The sequence below is a fragment of the Pecten maximus genome, chromosome 14 (genome assembly GCF_902652985.1).
Source record: "Pecten maximus chromosome 14, xPecMax1.1, whole genome shotgun sequence".
Lineage (NCBI taxonomy): Eukaryota > Metazoa > Mollusca > Bivalvia > Pectinida > Pectinidae > Pecten > Pecten maximus.
Window position 1 is genome coordinate 32591814 of NC_047028.1, and position 14911 is coordinate 32606724.

Sequence of the window (14911 nt, forward strand, 5' to 3'; positions counted from 1 at the left end):
AATGAAGTAAATGAAATTATTTATTGCTAAATTTAAATTTCATTCCTTTTGAGATTTAGCTTTTAACAACACATTGCCTCACTCCATAAAACATAATATTGAATTGCACTCTCAGTCAGGGGTTCAACTCCTGTAGTATCTCATCAACTCGTTATAAGCTGCTCTAGTGGACATTGCTGTATCTGTGGCTTGGCTCTTGTTTTAAATGTTAATGTTTTAGTTACTCTCAGGTTAAATCATGATCAAAATAACTTTTATATTTTCTATCATGACTCAGAATTCTTCATTTTATCATTATCAATACATTGTATCAGAAATGTGCATTTTACATATTAATTAACCTTGATGCTGACTCTGAAAATGTTGAAGTTTCTGTTTTTAAATACCATGGTATACTGTGTTTGACTGATAAGTTCACCTGCCTTCAATACAGTTACTTCCCTTCCAATATGGAGTGTTTAACATCAATATGCACTCATTCCAAGTGACATTTTGCACATTGTTACTGATGGGTATTATTTACGTGTTACATGTACCGGTATGTCACACTTTATCGCTAGCCCTCCACCACTGGGTTGCGAGTTCGAAACCTACGTGGGGCAGTTGCTAGGTACTGACCGTAGGCCGGTGGTTTTTCTCCGGGTACTCTGGCTTTCCTCCACCTCCAAAACCTGGCACGTCCTTAAATGACCCTGGCTGTTAATAGGACGTTAAACAAAAACAAACCAAACCAAATTACGGTATGTCAAGATAAAAACTACTACTTTAAGGACTGTGGTATGTGGGAAAACCTCAGTGGTCTTCAATTTATGTTTGTACTGTATCATAACTAATGCATTCTTGTCAAGTGAAATGGTAATAAATAAACAATGGAAATTACAAGCAGGAATTCCTATAATACAAACAGAAGTCTAACACACATTTTAAACGGTCGTTAAGATTAAAATTTTGCTAAAACTTTCAGCAAAATCCTCTCTCACTGATGTAAATGGGTTTTTTTTTTGCTTAAAACTTGTTTGTATGATACCCATTTTGGAATCAGGCCTACATTTGGCAAAAAATTTTCAAGAATCTTCTCAAGACCCTGTATTACTCTGGTAGCATTGACTTCTCTTCATAGATGGAAAAGCCAAGAGACCTGATTATGAACGCTAGGGTGAAGCGCTACCAAGTTTGTTCAAATAAAATCAGCCCTGCATGACTCCCAGGGGCTGGTGGACAGGGCAAAATGGGTCAAATTGACTAAAACTTCAAAAAATTTATAGTAGAATTAGATAATGCCCATGGATGGAAAGATTAAGGTGTTTTTACCAACATTTGAAGGGTAAAAATTTACTAGGGTTTTAAATAGGAAATTATATTTCTGGCTAAATTTAGTTGATGTTCACTTGGACATTATTCAATCTTGGATGAAATGGTGAGGACAGGATGCCAGTTTAAGGATATGAATATATTGATACAGATCCATGTCCAGGGGCTTCGGGAGTGGGGCCTAAAAGGGTCAAATTGGCTCAAATTTCAAGTATCTTTTCAAATCCAGATATTTGTGTTATTTCTACTCTTCATAGATAAGAAGGTCTCCAGGTGCTTTTAAGTAAAATTGCAAATTTCAATGAAAGTCATATGACCATTAAGGCCCTTGTGAGAGTTGTCCTCAGATAAAGGAAAACTGTAAGGCACATTTGTTTTTGTTTCAGAATTGTGTGTGATATTTGCTATCTTAACAGTTCAGAGATTCATTATATTGATATATTAAAAGATTAATATGGAATCAAGTACCTATCTACTCCAAAAGTTTGGCTTATAATCACAATATACACTTGCGATTTCCTGGTTGGCATTTTGATTCAGCTATTTTTGTTCATTTTTAGTATTTGAATCTTGTCCGTCTTCCTATAATTTTCAGTCATTCTCTTCGAAACGTGGAAGGCTTTATATTCATGATATACTTGAAGTAACGTTACATAAAACAACGCATAAGTCAAGGGTAAATAATGTGCATGTCAAAATCCAGACTTGTTGCTGGTACCAAAGACGGTAAATGCACTATAAGCTAGTCAGATGACTGACAGCTGTTCTGGAAGGATTGCATATTTTGTTTCATGTACAATGTACATATTTTTGTGTATATTTCTTGTTTCTGATCATTTATTAGTATAAAGAGTATTGTAGTAATGTTCAGAAATTATTTTAATGATGTTTAGAGATTATTGTAAAGTTTAGAGATTATTAAAGTGAATTCTTTTTGCAGCAATTTGATTAATTTGTTATTGGAAATAAATATTATCTGATGTTATGAAGATAACATTTGTGTTTTTGTTTTTGTTTACTAAGTGTGGGGAAACATGTGACCTGTCACAGATATGGGAACACTGAAAGTCTGATAATGGCGGACGAAGGTTCCTCTCTCTTACAATGGCATTTATTTTTAAGAATAAAACTGATACATGTATATCCCAGCCTGCTATTGAATACCATGCCTCTATAATCATTCTTTATCATTGGTACTTTAAAATAAGTCACTTGAAAGAAAAAGTTGGCATAAGCTCACTTTTCTTCCCCACAATGAGGCACTATTTTGAATTACGTTGGTTGAATATTGGATATTTTAGATTTGCAATGGTATTTGCTAATTCAAAATTCAAACTTCGGTTTTTCTTTTGGCCAACAAATTTTTTCTTCTGGAATTTCCTCAGGATAAACTGTGTCTTCTTCATAAGATCCGCTCACACCTCCCATAGACAAGTCATTTCTGTATACATGTAGCACTTCTTTGGCTAAACTGAAAAAATGTGATTTGGGTGCTGTTTGTAGGTTTCCTGTCAGACCACTTCCCAGATATTTGTAATTCACAGCAAGCCATATGGCTATCAAGGTGGAATATCGTACTCCTTTGCCAGAGCGTAAAGGCATTTTCACACTCTGCATTAGAACATCTTCTTTGCAGTCATAAAAAAAGAAAATAACTTCTTTTGGAGATACACCAATAGCAGGAACAAGAGAATTCTTGGAACTAGGAAAGCGTTTCTTTTGAAGGAAAGAAAATGTTATTGCTTGTGCAATCATCTGGTGTTTGACCTCATTATAGTTTAGATGTTTAGATTTCACTTCGACCGATGATTTACTTCCTTGACTGATTTCGGTATCTCCTGAAACCAATACTGGTACTTGTTCTTCACCATGGCTAAGGATGATGTTAGGACACCCGTGCCAAACACTGGGTTCACCTGAAACACAGGATAAGATAAAACATCTAAAAAGTGATTAAATTGTACAGGATTATATTTTCAGTGAAGAAATGTTCATCAATTGGACCAAGAACAAGAGGCAAATCGGGCCTACATCGCTTATCTGGATATTTCAGTAATTACGGTAAAACTCATTATGTTTAATATACGTACACAGACACATTTACTTTGGGATCTGTATCCTAGTACATGTACATGTAACATGCATTGCAATCAATCCTTTCCACTGAAGACATTAACAAGAGGCCTAAGGGCCTGAACAATTATATCAATTTCATTAAGTATGCAATTTGATTGCCCTTTGGTCTTGGAAGGTTTTTACAAAATTTCATTGAAAAATTGGTTCAGTGGTTTATTAAAAGAAGTCGAAAATGTGAAAGTGTTTACGGGGATGAACACAACATGATGGCTATAGGTCATCCTAACCATTCAGGTCAGATGACCTAAGAAAAATCAAATCAGGTGTGCACAACTTACTGTCTGGCACATGTTTTGAACAGGGGCAGGATTTGTTCCCAATTGAATGCATGGGGCTGTCCCAGACAGGAACTGATCAACATGGCTGACATTACCATCAAACGAAAAATGGCTTCTATCACGATGGATGTGATAGAAAATAATGACATTAGGCTCAGAGGCAAGACATATGCAGCTTTTTTGTCGGCACAGCCTGAACTTGTTCCAGACAGTATTCCGTTCAATTCCATTGCTGTCCAATGTTACAGTGAATCAAATGGGTCCATCAAGTTGAACAGAAAAAAATTATAGTAGGTCAAGGTCGTTCATTTAATTCAACAAAATAAGTAGATATTCTTCTTCCAGTATGCTGCTGGTCCAAAATCATTTCCCTTAGTTTTTGAGTTTTAGAAAAGAAAGTGTTTCGGGGTTTGAAATTGATGCCAAACATTGAATGCCACATAAGTTTCGTGATAATATTTGTCGTTTGTAAAAGTGGTAAACAATAAACATGTAACACACAAATTTATGTGACAGTACAACATATTAATGGAACACGGAACACATATCTTACTTACCTAAGCTGGTATCCCCAAGTCTGCATTTAATATCTGTGTCACATCCACACTGACATAAGCCACTGATTACTCCATGCTTTTTATATGTTTTATCAACAGTATATCTGTTTCTCAAAGCTAATTTGGAAAACACATGTTCTGCCATTGCTACTGTTATCTCAGCTTCCTCGTTTAATTTTCCACAGCTTTTCCTTTCCAATTCTTTGACGAATGTTAAAGCATCTGAAAATACACATAAGAAGCTTGTGGGCCTGTCAATCTAATTAATGAAATGGGTCGACCTATAGGCCTTACATGTATTGACCCTGTCACAATACTAAACAAGGACGTAGTTGTCAAGATCTCCCACGCATGCAAATATTGTATTACATGAAATTTAAGTGGGCAACATGCATAAAAACATGAAACATATGACATAGTATTTAGAATCATTACATGTATTTGTGTTCAATCATCTTGTGGAAGTAATATCAACATAATTAGTAACAAGTCTACTGCGCAAGTTTCATCAAAATCTTATCATTCCTTCAAAAGATATCGTGTGGAAAGCAATCAGCCAATCAGATCACAGCAGCAGCCTCATTATAAATATACATGGAATATGCCGATAATCGAACTTGGCAAGGGACGTAGGTAAAAAGTCTACCGGACAAGTTTCATCAAAATCCATTCATTCCTCCAAAAGATATCATGTGGAAAGTGAATCCAGATGGACGGACGGACGGACGGACAGACAGATTGAAACAATTGGGCTGGGGATAACAAGAGGACAATGGACATTAACAGTCACCTGAGTTTTGAAATATTTCAGTCAATTTCAACCTTTTTAGTCCATCAGCCCAGGTGGTTAGTCGACGTCATGGCCAACATAAACCAGGTACATATCATGAAATTGTTATCCCATACTGATATAATTCTTATCAAGTTAGAACTGGTTCCAATGCAATTTCAACAAATGATAGTAAAAAATGTGATTTCCCTATATAAACTAAAGTACAAAGTAGAATTTACCCCCTCCCTGAACATGAGACCCCAGGGTCACGAAATGCACAATTTTGGTAGAGCACCTTATACTCTTCTATCAATGTATAGTATTTGATTATTCCTTGTTTGGGTCTTGAGAAGAAGATTATTGAACATTTAAGTCAATTTGACAATGCCCATCAGCCCCTAGGGGTCAGTCAGGGCCAACATGTGAGTACCAATTCTAACCAAGTCAGAATTAAAACATTTAATTCCAATAGAAATTCAACAAGAGGCCCAGATGGCCTGTTTCCCTTACTTGAAAGTAAATATGGCTAGATACTTCCCATTAGACCCAAACAAATATGACCTTGACCTTTAACCCAGAGGCCTTGATCTTTGGTAAGTTGATACATTCTGACAAACAAAATATTCATCTGTGAAAAGATACAAAATTTGACCTGACAAACAAAATATTCATCTGTGAAAAGATACAAAACATGACCTTGACCTTTTGGCACAATGACCTCAACCAAATTTCATGTAAATTGATCAATAGATACTTAAGTTATATATAGATAGACAGTTGATAGGACAGATCGACTGCTGGGTGATTGCTGAAGGGCACCAGTATCTCCGTTATGGGCACCTTAGCTTAGATTAAGACAAAATCCAGTCTTTCCTATAACAAAAATATTTTAGAGAATAAGCTAAATTTCCTTTGTTGGGCCCATGCCCATGACCCACTATGTAACAAGGATGGTTCAGACCAAATTTGGACAGAATCCTGCCATTGAAACAGAAGCATTTTGAAGAACTTGAAATATTTCTTCTATTCAGCCCCACCCTTAAAACCCAGGGGGTCCAGCGTCATTGTTTAATGTGACTGACATATTCTGACCATGGTACACATTTTCATCCCTTTTTTAGTTAAAATTATATTGGGGGTTTTCCTGAGGGCAGATACAGACCGGTCACTTTTATAATTTAAAGTGTATATGTACAGCGTTAGACTTTTGCATGTTACACATTTGACTGCTTTTACTGTTAAGTGTACCATTCTGCTTTGGATCGTTAGACTTTTAATTGTCAATTTATTGCAAATATAAAGAAATATGTATATGATGAAAAATAGCATGTTGGACAATATCGGCCAGACGCTTTAAACACATTTTTACACTAAATGTGACCAACCTATTCTGACCATGGAACACATTTTGATACTTTTGTAGTTAAAATTGTACCTCATTGCTCATCTGTAACACATATTTAACTTAACTTATATTGGGAGCATGCTAAGCAAGGGGGTATCCGAACAAGTGGTCTTCAGGGGTGAAGACTTGAATATAAAGGAGGGTGTCATCAGCGAACTAGACTGGGTTGATCGTCGACGACCAGTTGATAGTGTCTGTTAACCCAAATTTCCTCTGGCCCTGATCATGACATCATGTCTGGTATAGGGCCTTACACCAGACATGGTTTCAGAGCCATAGGAAATTCGGGCTAAGTGTTGGTGTACAGTAAGGAGGTCCCCCAATTCGAGCTGACAGCAGAACGATTTACCCAAAAACATCTCACAACATCAACACATTACATGAAAACATCATTAGAAATTGATATGTATATGTTAACTTTTTAAGTAATAAAGTGTTGATAAGAAACTGGTCGTATCGGCCTTCGTATTTTCCCATCTTGGTAAGTTGGTTCCTGCAGTATTGAAGCTTACTTAAGCTAGCTTAAGGTATCTGGCTATTTTTTAGTTCTGACACCAACCGACACGGCGCCTGTCATAAGTTTCTCGTCGTGTTATCCTCTAACAGTGTTGGGGTATAATCGAAGCTTCGTCGTATCGACCTGACGACACCTACCTTTGTCCGTTAAAAACGTAAACAGTCTTGCAAGTAATATTCTTGATATTTCATCCAAGGAATCAACATGACTCGGGTCTTTCAAACAATTATAAAGCATAGTAGTCCCTTTGGTAAAAAGTGAATAAAACGGGTAGAATTCTTCTTGCAACGATTCTGTTTCGCAGAACGCATCAGAGAACCGAACACCGAATCCGGTACAACCGTTGCATGTTTTCATTTTCAGAAAGAATAATGCGTTAAAACTCCCTTCTGATAATGACTTAACTGCCTTTTGAACTAATGGTAATCTTTCTCCCAGTTTTTCAATTGAATCCTTGACAACATTCTGCCTTTTTTGTTTTTTCGATGGTGGTGAGCAATGCATCGCCATCAGTTCGGCCATTTTGTTGTCTCGCTCAACAAGACACTTGATTACTATGCGCATCTGTGTGTTCGCTGCCATCAAGCGGCTGGATGATGATGAAGACTCTCTCTTTGAAAATAGCGCTGTTCGCAATGAAGTGAAGTCATTTCTCGTTTATCGATTACTTTTGCCTGAAATAACGGACTACTTGTACAATTCAGACAATATCAGACTATGTATAAAGACAAAGTTGGCCATAAGAGAGTTACTATATAAGGAGGGTAAAGCATTATATATGACTCAAATATGTTATTTTCATTTGTTACTATAAACTTTCTCAATATTAATATATATTCTAATATATATTCTATCATTTATTTATTTATTTATTCACAATTATTTAAAAGTGTATACTTTATAACAACAACGTCTCGTTTTTTATGCTACTAAATTGTATAAATCTATTACTTGCATTTATACGTTTAAGGTTACATGATTATCGATTTATCATTGAAATATTAAGGAAATTACGCCATTCCAATATTACATGGCAGTAATTCAAAAGCTCCAGATACGCGGCGGCTATGTTAAATTATACCATAAATGTTTGTCATATAGATAGATAATTCATATGTTTCCTATTTGTTATTTTTTTACCAGTACACGAAATGACTGTATTTTTTTCCACATAAAAAGACTGTAATAGTCTGAAAATGATTAAGATATTCAAAATGTATTTGATCCTTGAAACAGTTATATAACTATATCTTTACTACATAGTTTCTAAATAAAAATTGGTCTGAATTTCTACGACCTCGGATTTTTTCCTTTAGTAGTTTGTATACATGTCATAAAAATCTCAAAAATGTATTATCACTACGAAATGAATGACAACAGTTACTAATATGTCCTGTATTTCAGAAATCTTTTTACCAAGATGAAAGAATGATAGAACTTGAAAATACAAACGAAAAACCATATATATAATATCGGTATTTTTTTTCCTTCTAATATTTTCACAGTTATACCAGTAACAAGAAGACTTCAAAGAAGAAACAAATTATTCATGCATAAGAATGTAGAAAAGCTAAAGTTACCCACACAAAAAAAAATTTGTTAAAACCACTCAATCGGAACTATAGGTGAAAATGGCAGAAAACTTCACCGTATAAGGTCTTGTAGAGGTCTCGTCACTTAACGTTCTGTATAAAGGGTCATATAGAGGGAAGGTAACTTCACTTTTAATGTGCCGTATATAAGGTCGTACAGAGGGAAGGTAACTTCAATTAATGTTCTGTATATAAGGTCGTACAGAGGGAAGGTAACTTCAATTAATGTTCTGTATATAAGGATATATATAGGGAAGGTAACTTTACTTAATGTTCTGTATATAAGGTCATATAGATCTTGTTTTAGCTGATGATGGTGGACTTTTCACATCGCCCGTGTCCGTGGTGCGTCCGTCCGTCCGCGAACAGTTCGTATCATCGCTATTTCTCAGAAAGTGCTGAAAGGATCTTTCTCATATTACATATGTGCATGATGCACTTTGAGACTGATCAGAAAATAACATGGCCGAAATGCGACCATCTTGGATTTTGACAATTTAAGTTTGTTTTCTCTATTTCTCAGACAATACTAAAGGGATTTTTCTCAAATTTTATGTGTAAATTCACCAATTTTGGGACCGATCCGAGAACAACATGACAACCAGGCGGCCATCTTGTATTTTGACAATTGAAGTTTTGCTAGTTCTCAAATTGAAGTACTAAATCGCTGTTATGTGTCGTTCTTAAATTTGAATGTTGCCCTTAGTCAGTTGTGCATGCAAGTCTGATTGAAAGAACTAAATGGATGATAAAAAGTATGGCCATCTTGAAATTTGACAATTGAATATTACTCCTGCTATATAGTGTTATATAAAGCTATTAAATGTTTTGAAGGAAGAGGGAAAGAAGTGAAAAGAAGAGAAAAGATCAGAAATACAGCTGTAGATAAAAGGTAGATTTTAAAAAGAAACCTTTCCAAGAATGCAAAGACCATGTACAACCTGAATTGCATTTCCTTTTCCATTGTCCCATTAAACAATCGGTTAGATCCAAGTTCTATCTCCAGATTGCAGATATCTTAAACCTAACTCTAAATGATTCTACACATTTTAGAAATGAAATGTCATGTCGATGTCAAATACGAAGATCATTACTTCAGACTTGTTTATTTATTGGATTCACCAGAACTGAGGAAGACAGGGCGGCATCCATTTTGATTTAGTATACGTTTTGTTGTTATTTCTATTTTGTTCATTTTTGATTGAAAATAAGATAAGATTGATAATCTGCAAACAGACATTGCTCATTGTTATGTCTGTATGTATTCCCGGGAAAACCCTGTAAAACACGAAACACGTGACATAGCCTTCAGTATCATTACTTGTTGCGATAATCGAACTTGAGCTAGGGGCTTCGGTAATGAGTCTACCAAAACTGTTTCATAAATAATAATAAAAAAAAAACACCTGATAATTCTGTCAAAATATATTGTGCGGAAAGCAATCAGCCAATCGGGTCACAGCAGCCTCATTAAATATGCGCGGAATATGACGATTGTCAAACTTGAGTAAATGATTTAGGTAATTAGTCTACCAAGCAAGTTTCATCAATATCCGAACATTCCTCCAAAAAATATCGTGTGGAAAAGCGAATCAGGTCGGGCGAGCGGACGGACGGACGGAGCCCATTTGTATATCTATCCCCCGTCAACGTCATTAGGCGGGGAATAATAACAAATAATTGTGTAACGGAAAACGTATTTCAAAAATTAAGATGAGAAAGAGAATGGTTTCAAATTCAGTTTTATTTCCTATTTATTTGCCATTAAAAACAAACAAACAAACAAATATTCAATCAATACGCATCATCCGATAGCTCAAAGAAGACATGTTTAATGTTTTAAATCAGCATTATTATATATTTCAGTCTGTGGGTGGGTGTTTTAAATCGGTATTATTATATGCGTGGGTGGGTGTCTTAAATCGGTATTGTATATTTCAGTCTGTGGGTGGGTGTTTTAAATCGGTATTATATATGTCAGTCTGTGGGTGGGTATTTTAAATCGGTATTATTATATATTTCAGTCTGTGGGTGGGTGTTTTAAATCGGTATTATATATTTCAGTCTGTGGGTGGGTGTTTTAAATCGGTATTGTATATGTCAGTCTGTGGATCTGTGTTTTAAATCGGTATTATATATTTCAGTCTGTGGGTGGGTGTTTTAAATCGGTATTATATATTTCAGTCTGTGGGTGGGTGTTTTAAATCGGTATTATATATTTCAGTCTGTGGGTGGGTGTTTTAAATCGTTATTATATATTTCAGTCTGTGGGTGGGTGGGATGGTGTAGTTGGTGCTAATTAGTAACAACAAATATTATCCTCTTATCATCTTATCATATATAATACACTAAGGTTTGCTATGGAAGAGTGAACGAAACATTATTGATTATCAATATCCGTGTAATAATAGGCTCTGACAAACTACTCAAGAAAACAGTCTCATATTGATTTCAGGAACATTGACTTACATGACTGATTTTTTCCCAGTGCAAAAAAATAAATAAAATATATACATGGAAAACGTGAAAGACTAGTAGCTATACGGTAGTCCGATTTCCAGCAACTCTTCAACAAGAGGCCCATGGGGCTGAAATAGCCTACTTAACCATACACCATCTTGTATATGGGTCGACCCGCCATCATCGCTCCAAATACTTTTCAGGTAACACGTCTCTCTTGTTAACTATGAAAAATTAACAAAGTTTTACCGATACGAACACGAATCAAAATTCATACATCAGGGCCCAGTTGTCCAAACGGTGATTAGATTAATCACTTCATTAATGAAAATTACATTTCTCATTAGTTACAAACCCTGTGAGTATATCATCTTTAAATTATGCCAATTGGAAGAGAATTAAGAATGGCAGAATTTCATTAAGTTTTGTAAAGCTAGTTCTACCATAAATTATTATTTCAGGATTTGAAAAATGTTGTTAAAATGTGATTAGCCTAATCACCTTTTGAACAACTGGGCCCTGATCGCTAAAATGCTACATATCAACATGACGGCATACACATTAGCCTGCATGCATCTATCAAATTCGTGTGCCATAAATTTGTTTACGTTAGGAGTCTTTTACTAAAATCGTGATATTGGAACAAGTAGTTACTTATATATGCCAATGTGACACGTAGTCAACACCACTGGGGACGAAGGGTCGTTAGACAGACGGTAGGGCGTTCATCATATAGAAATGGAAATCATCACGCTTACCATAAAGGCTATCCTGTCGGTGATGTTGTTATCATTTTGTTTTTGTTTGTTTAACGTCCTAATAACGGCCAGGATCATTTAAGGACGTGCCAGGTTTTGGAAGCGGAGGAAAGCCAGAGTAACTGGAGAAAAACCACCGGCCTACGTTCAGTACCTGGCAACTGCCTCACGTGGGTTTCGAACTCGCAACCCAGAGGTGGAGGGCTAGTGATGAAGTGTCGGGACACTTTAACCACTCGACCACCGCGGCCCCTGTTGTCATTAAAGATCATGGAAAGTGGCCGATATCATTTGAAGAAGTTATATGTTGTCATTTCACGATATTGTCCTCGGTAGTATCGCTAAATACGCCACAGAAGAATTGCACGCGCTGGCCCCAAGTTACGAATATATTCCAAGCAAACTAATGCCGAAATGCAACAGCGTTGTCAATAGAAGAGATATGGTAATTTTAACGGGAGCAATCATTTAAGTGCATGTTAAGAAAAAAAAATCAATTGAAAAAGGCCTCATTTGCTACCACCTCGAAACTAATTGGAAACTAATCAAATGTGTAGTCTTAATGTCAACTTACTCGTTTATTAAATTTTAAACATCTTTATATAGATCTTTAAAGAACTTATTGGGCAAATGTTGTTCCATGACGAGTCTCTATATAGTGCAAGTTTCGAGGATTTGTTATTAGCTGAGTAGCAAAGATGATTGTGTTTAAACTTCAGTCTTGTTTTTGTTTTGTTTTTTTCAAACACACCATTCTATAACCATGCGTGAATACCCAAGTTACATACTCCTTACCAAAGAAAGTACATTTGATATCTTGTTAGCAATATATCATGGAGCCAATCTCATCGCAGAAATCTGATCATCCACAATTAATTTAGAAACAATATCAACAGAACATGCCCCATCTATAGATAATTTTGATTTCTTGATTCTTTCGAAATAATTCCGGAAATAATGTTTACACTGACTATGAACCGTGAGGACAAACAAAACAATTGAAGCGTAAATCCCGAAGTCAATCAATACGAAAATCGAAATAGCTTTCTTGTACACAGGACTTATCCATGTAGAACAAGAAGATGAGAATAGTATTAACAATTAGCAGTAATTTACTTTAAACACATTCTCTGTGTTTTATGATCAATCGTTTACCGGTGCGTTTAAAGAGATACCAAACACTATTCAAACCATGACAAGACAAAGGCGAAGAAGGTGATGTCAAACTACCGGTAGTCATTGTTCCGAGTTTTGGAAGAACATTGTTTGAGAAGATATATTGTGGAAATATTGGGGGAAAAGGTAATGTATATTCAATTCAATTTCAATTTCTTTATTAACTGTGGGCCATATTGCCCATTAGCACATATTATAATATACAAAGTCGTAATATACGTGAACAGCAATAGAAATTACAAAGTGGAGAACGAGTTCAGAGTTTGTACATATAGCCAGGATCTTATTGGCTTCGAAAATAAGATTTGCATGATACTGACATTCACTGACATAAGTTATATTAAATATAAAAGTCTATACTTAGTCAAATCATGTACTATTGGTTACATATAATATTGATATAATAACAGTATATTAAAAGCTATGTATTTGATCCAAATGAATGATCTCAATGGTGGGGGACATGCGAGAGTGGTTGGGGATACCCCTACCAGAAACTCGCACATCCCCCGTTGAGATCAGGCAGATCTGATTGTATGGTGAAATACTTATGTGTATCAAGTTAAAATATATGGAGCGAATGCAGGGGGAAGTGAACAAACTAGGGCAGTGAAAGAGTGAATATAGACTAGGTTAAGGCTCAGTACTTACTGTAGTAATGAATCCAATGTAAACGGTTGGTTTGGTCTGTATATGGTTTAACACCCTTTCAACGGCTATGGTCCTTTTAGGATGGCCTTTCTTGCGTGCAAGATGAATGTGTATTGTGATTAAGTGTTTATTTGCGGTACGTTCGTGTTTGTGATAGCGCGGAAGTGATGGTTTGGTTTGGTTGATTTTGTTTAACGTCCTATTAACAGCTAAGGTCATTTAAGGACGGCCTCCCGTGCGTGCGACATGCATGCGTGTGGTGAGTGCGTATGTGTGTTTTGGGAGGCTGCGGTATGTTCGTGTTAAGTCTCCTTGTGATAGGCCGGAACTTTTGCCGATTTATAGTGCTACCTCACTGAAGCATACTACCGAAGACACCCAGCAGCACACCCCACCCGGTCACATTATACTGACAACGGGCGAACCAGTCGTTCCACTCCAAATATGCTGAGCGCTAAGCAGGAGTTGCAACTACCATTTTTAAAGACTCCGGTATATCTCGGCCAGGGAACAGAACCCAAAACCTTCCTCACAGCGGCGAACGTTCAAGTAAAGGCCAAAAGTGAGGCATTGTCAAGGGAGACATTAGGAAGAAGAAAGTTGTTAAGAAAGAAGAGAAAAGATAAGATCCCAAGTTTAGTCGCCTCTTACGATCATGCAATGGGGGCAGCAGGTACAATTCTTACGCCCTACCAGCAGGGCAGGCGGAAGTGATGCCGAGTTCGTAATGATGCCTCACTGAAGCATACTTCTGAAGACGGAGACGGCGAACATTTTAAATCATCTTGCCGAAGGGTCATTTTGCTGACACATTCCCAACATGTTTAAATCTACCGCCGTACGTGGTCCGCCGGTGGTATAGGTTTCCCTCTAAACGGAAGTCATACATGACTTAGCTAATTCGAACTAAAATGGCTTATAACATCACTGAGGAAGATAATATCTTTCTGAGACGACTGGGATCAAGGGTTCACCCATGGTGCCATAGGGCTGAGAAATGGGTAAAAAGATTAACTTTTGCTTTAAAATACTTCTCCTCCTGAACGCAGGAGCAAAACTGAAACATCACTCCGATCGGATTAATCAGTTCTCACACCAATTTGTTGGCCCCCAGCAGAATAAGGGGTTTTCTGCCATCTCCTTTAATTAGGATTGTCTATTTATTGATATTTAAATATTTTCCTGTCGTTCCTGTTTCCTCTTCCCTTCTTTTTATTGTCTCGTTTCTCCTTCACGCCCTCCCTAATATGACTCTGGCTGTTACGAGGACGATCAACCCAACCAATTATAAAAAGAAA

The 14911-nt window shown here is 36.4% G+C and overlaps 1 protein-coding gene across 1 annotated transcript; it reads right to left on the minus strand.

Annotated features, from left to right (window-relative positions):
• Nucleotides 1-2093: 2093 nt before the first annotated feature.
• LOC117342136 lies at nt 2094-7607 on the minus strand. Its single transcript, XM_033904146.1, has 3 exons — nt 7114-7607; nt 4283-4504; nt 2094-3227 (listed from the first exon to the last, which is right to left on the minus strand). Exons 1-3 carry the CDS (start codon nt 7556-7558, stop codon nt 2635-2637), a joined length of 1260 nt encoding a protein of 419 aa, XP_033760037.1. The 5' UTR covers nt 7559-7607; the 3' UTR covers nt 2094-2634.
• Nucleotides 7608-14911: the final 7304 nt, after the last annotated feature.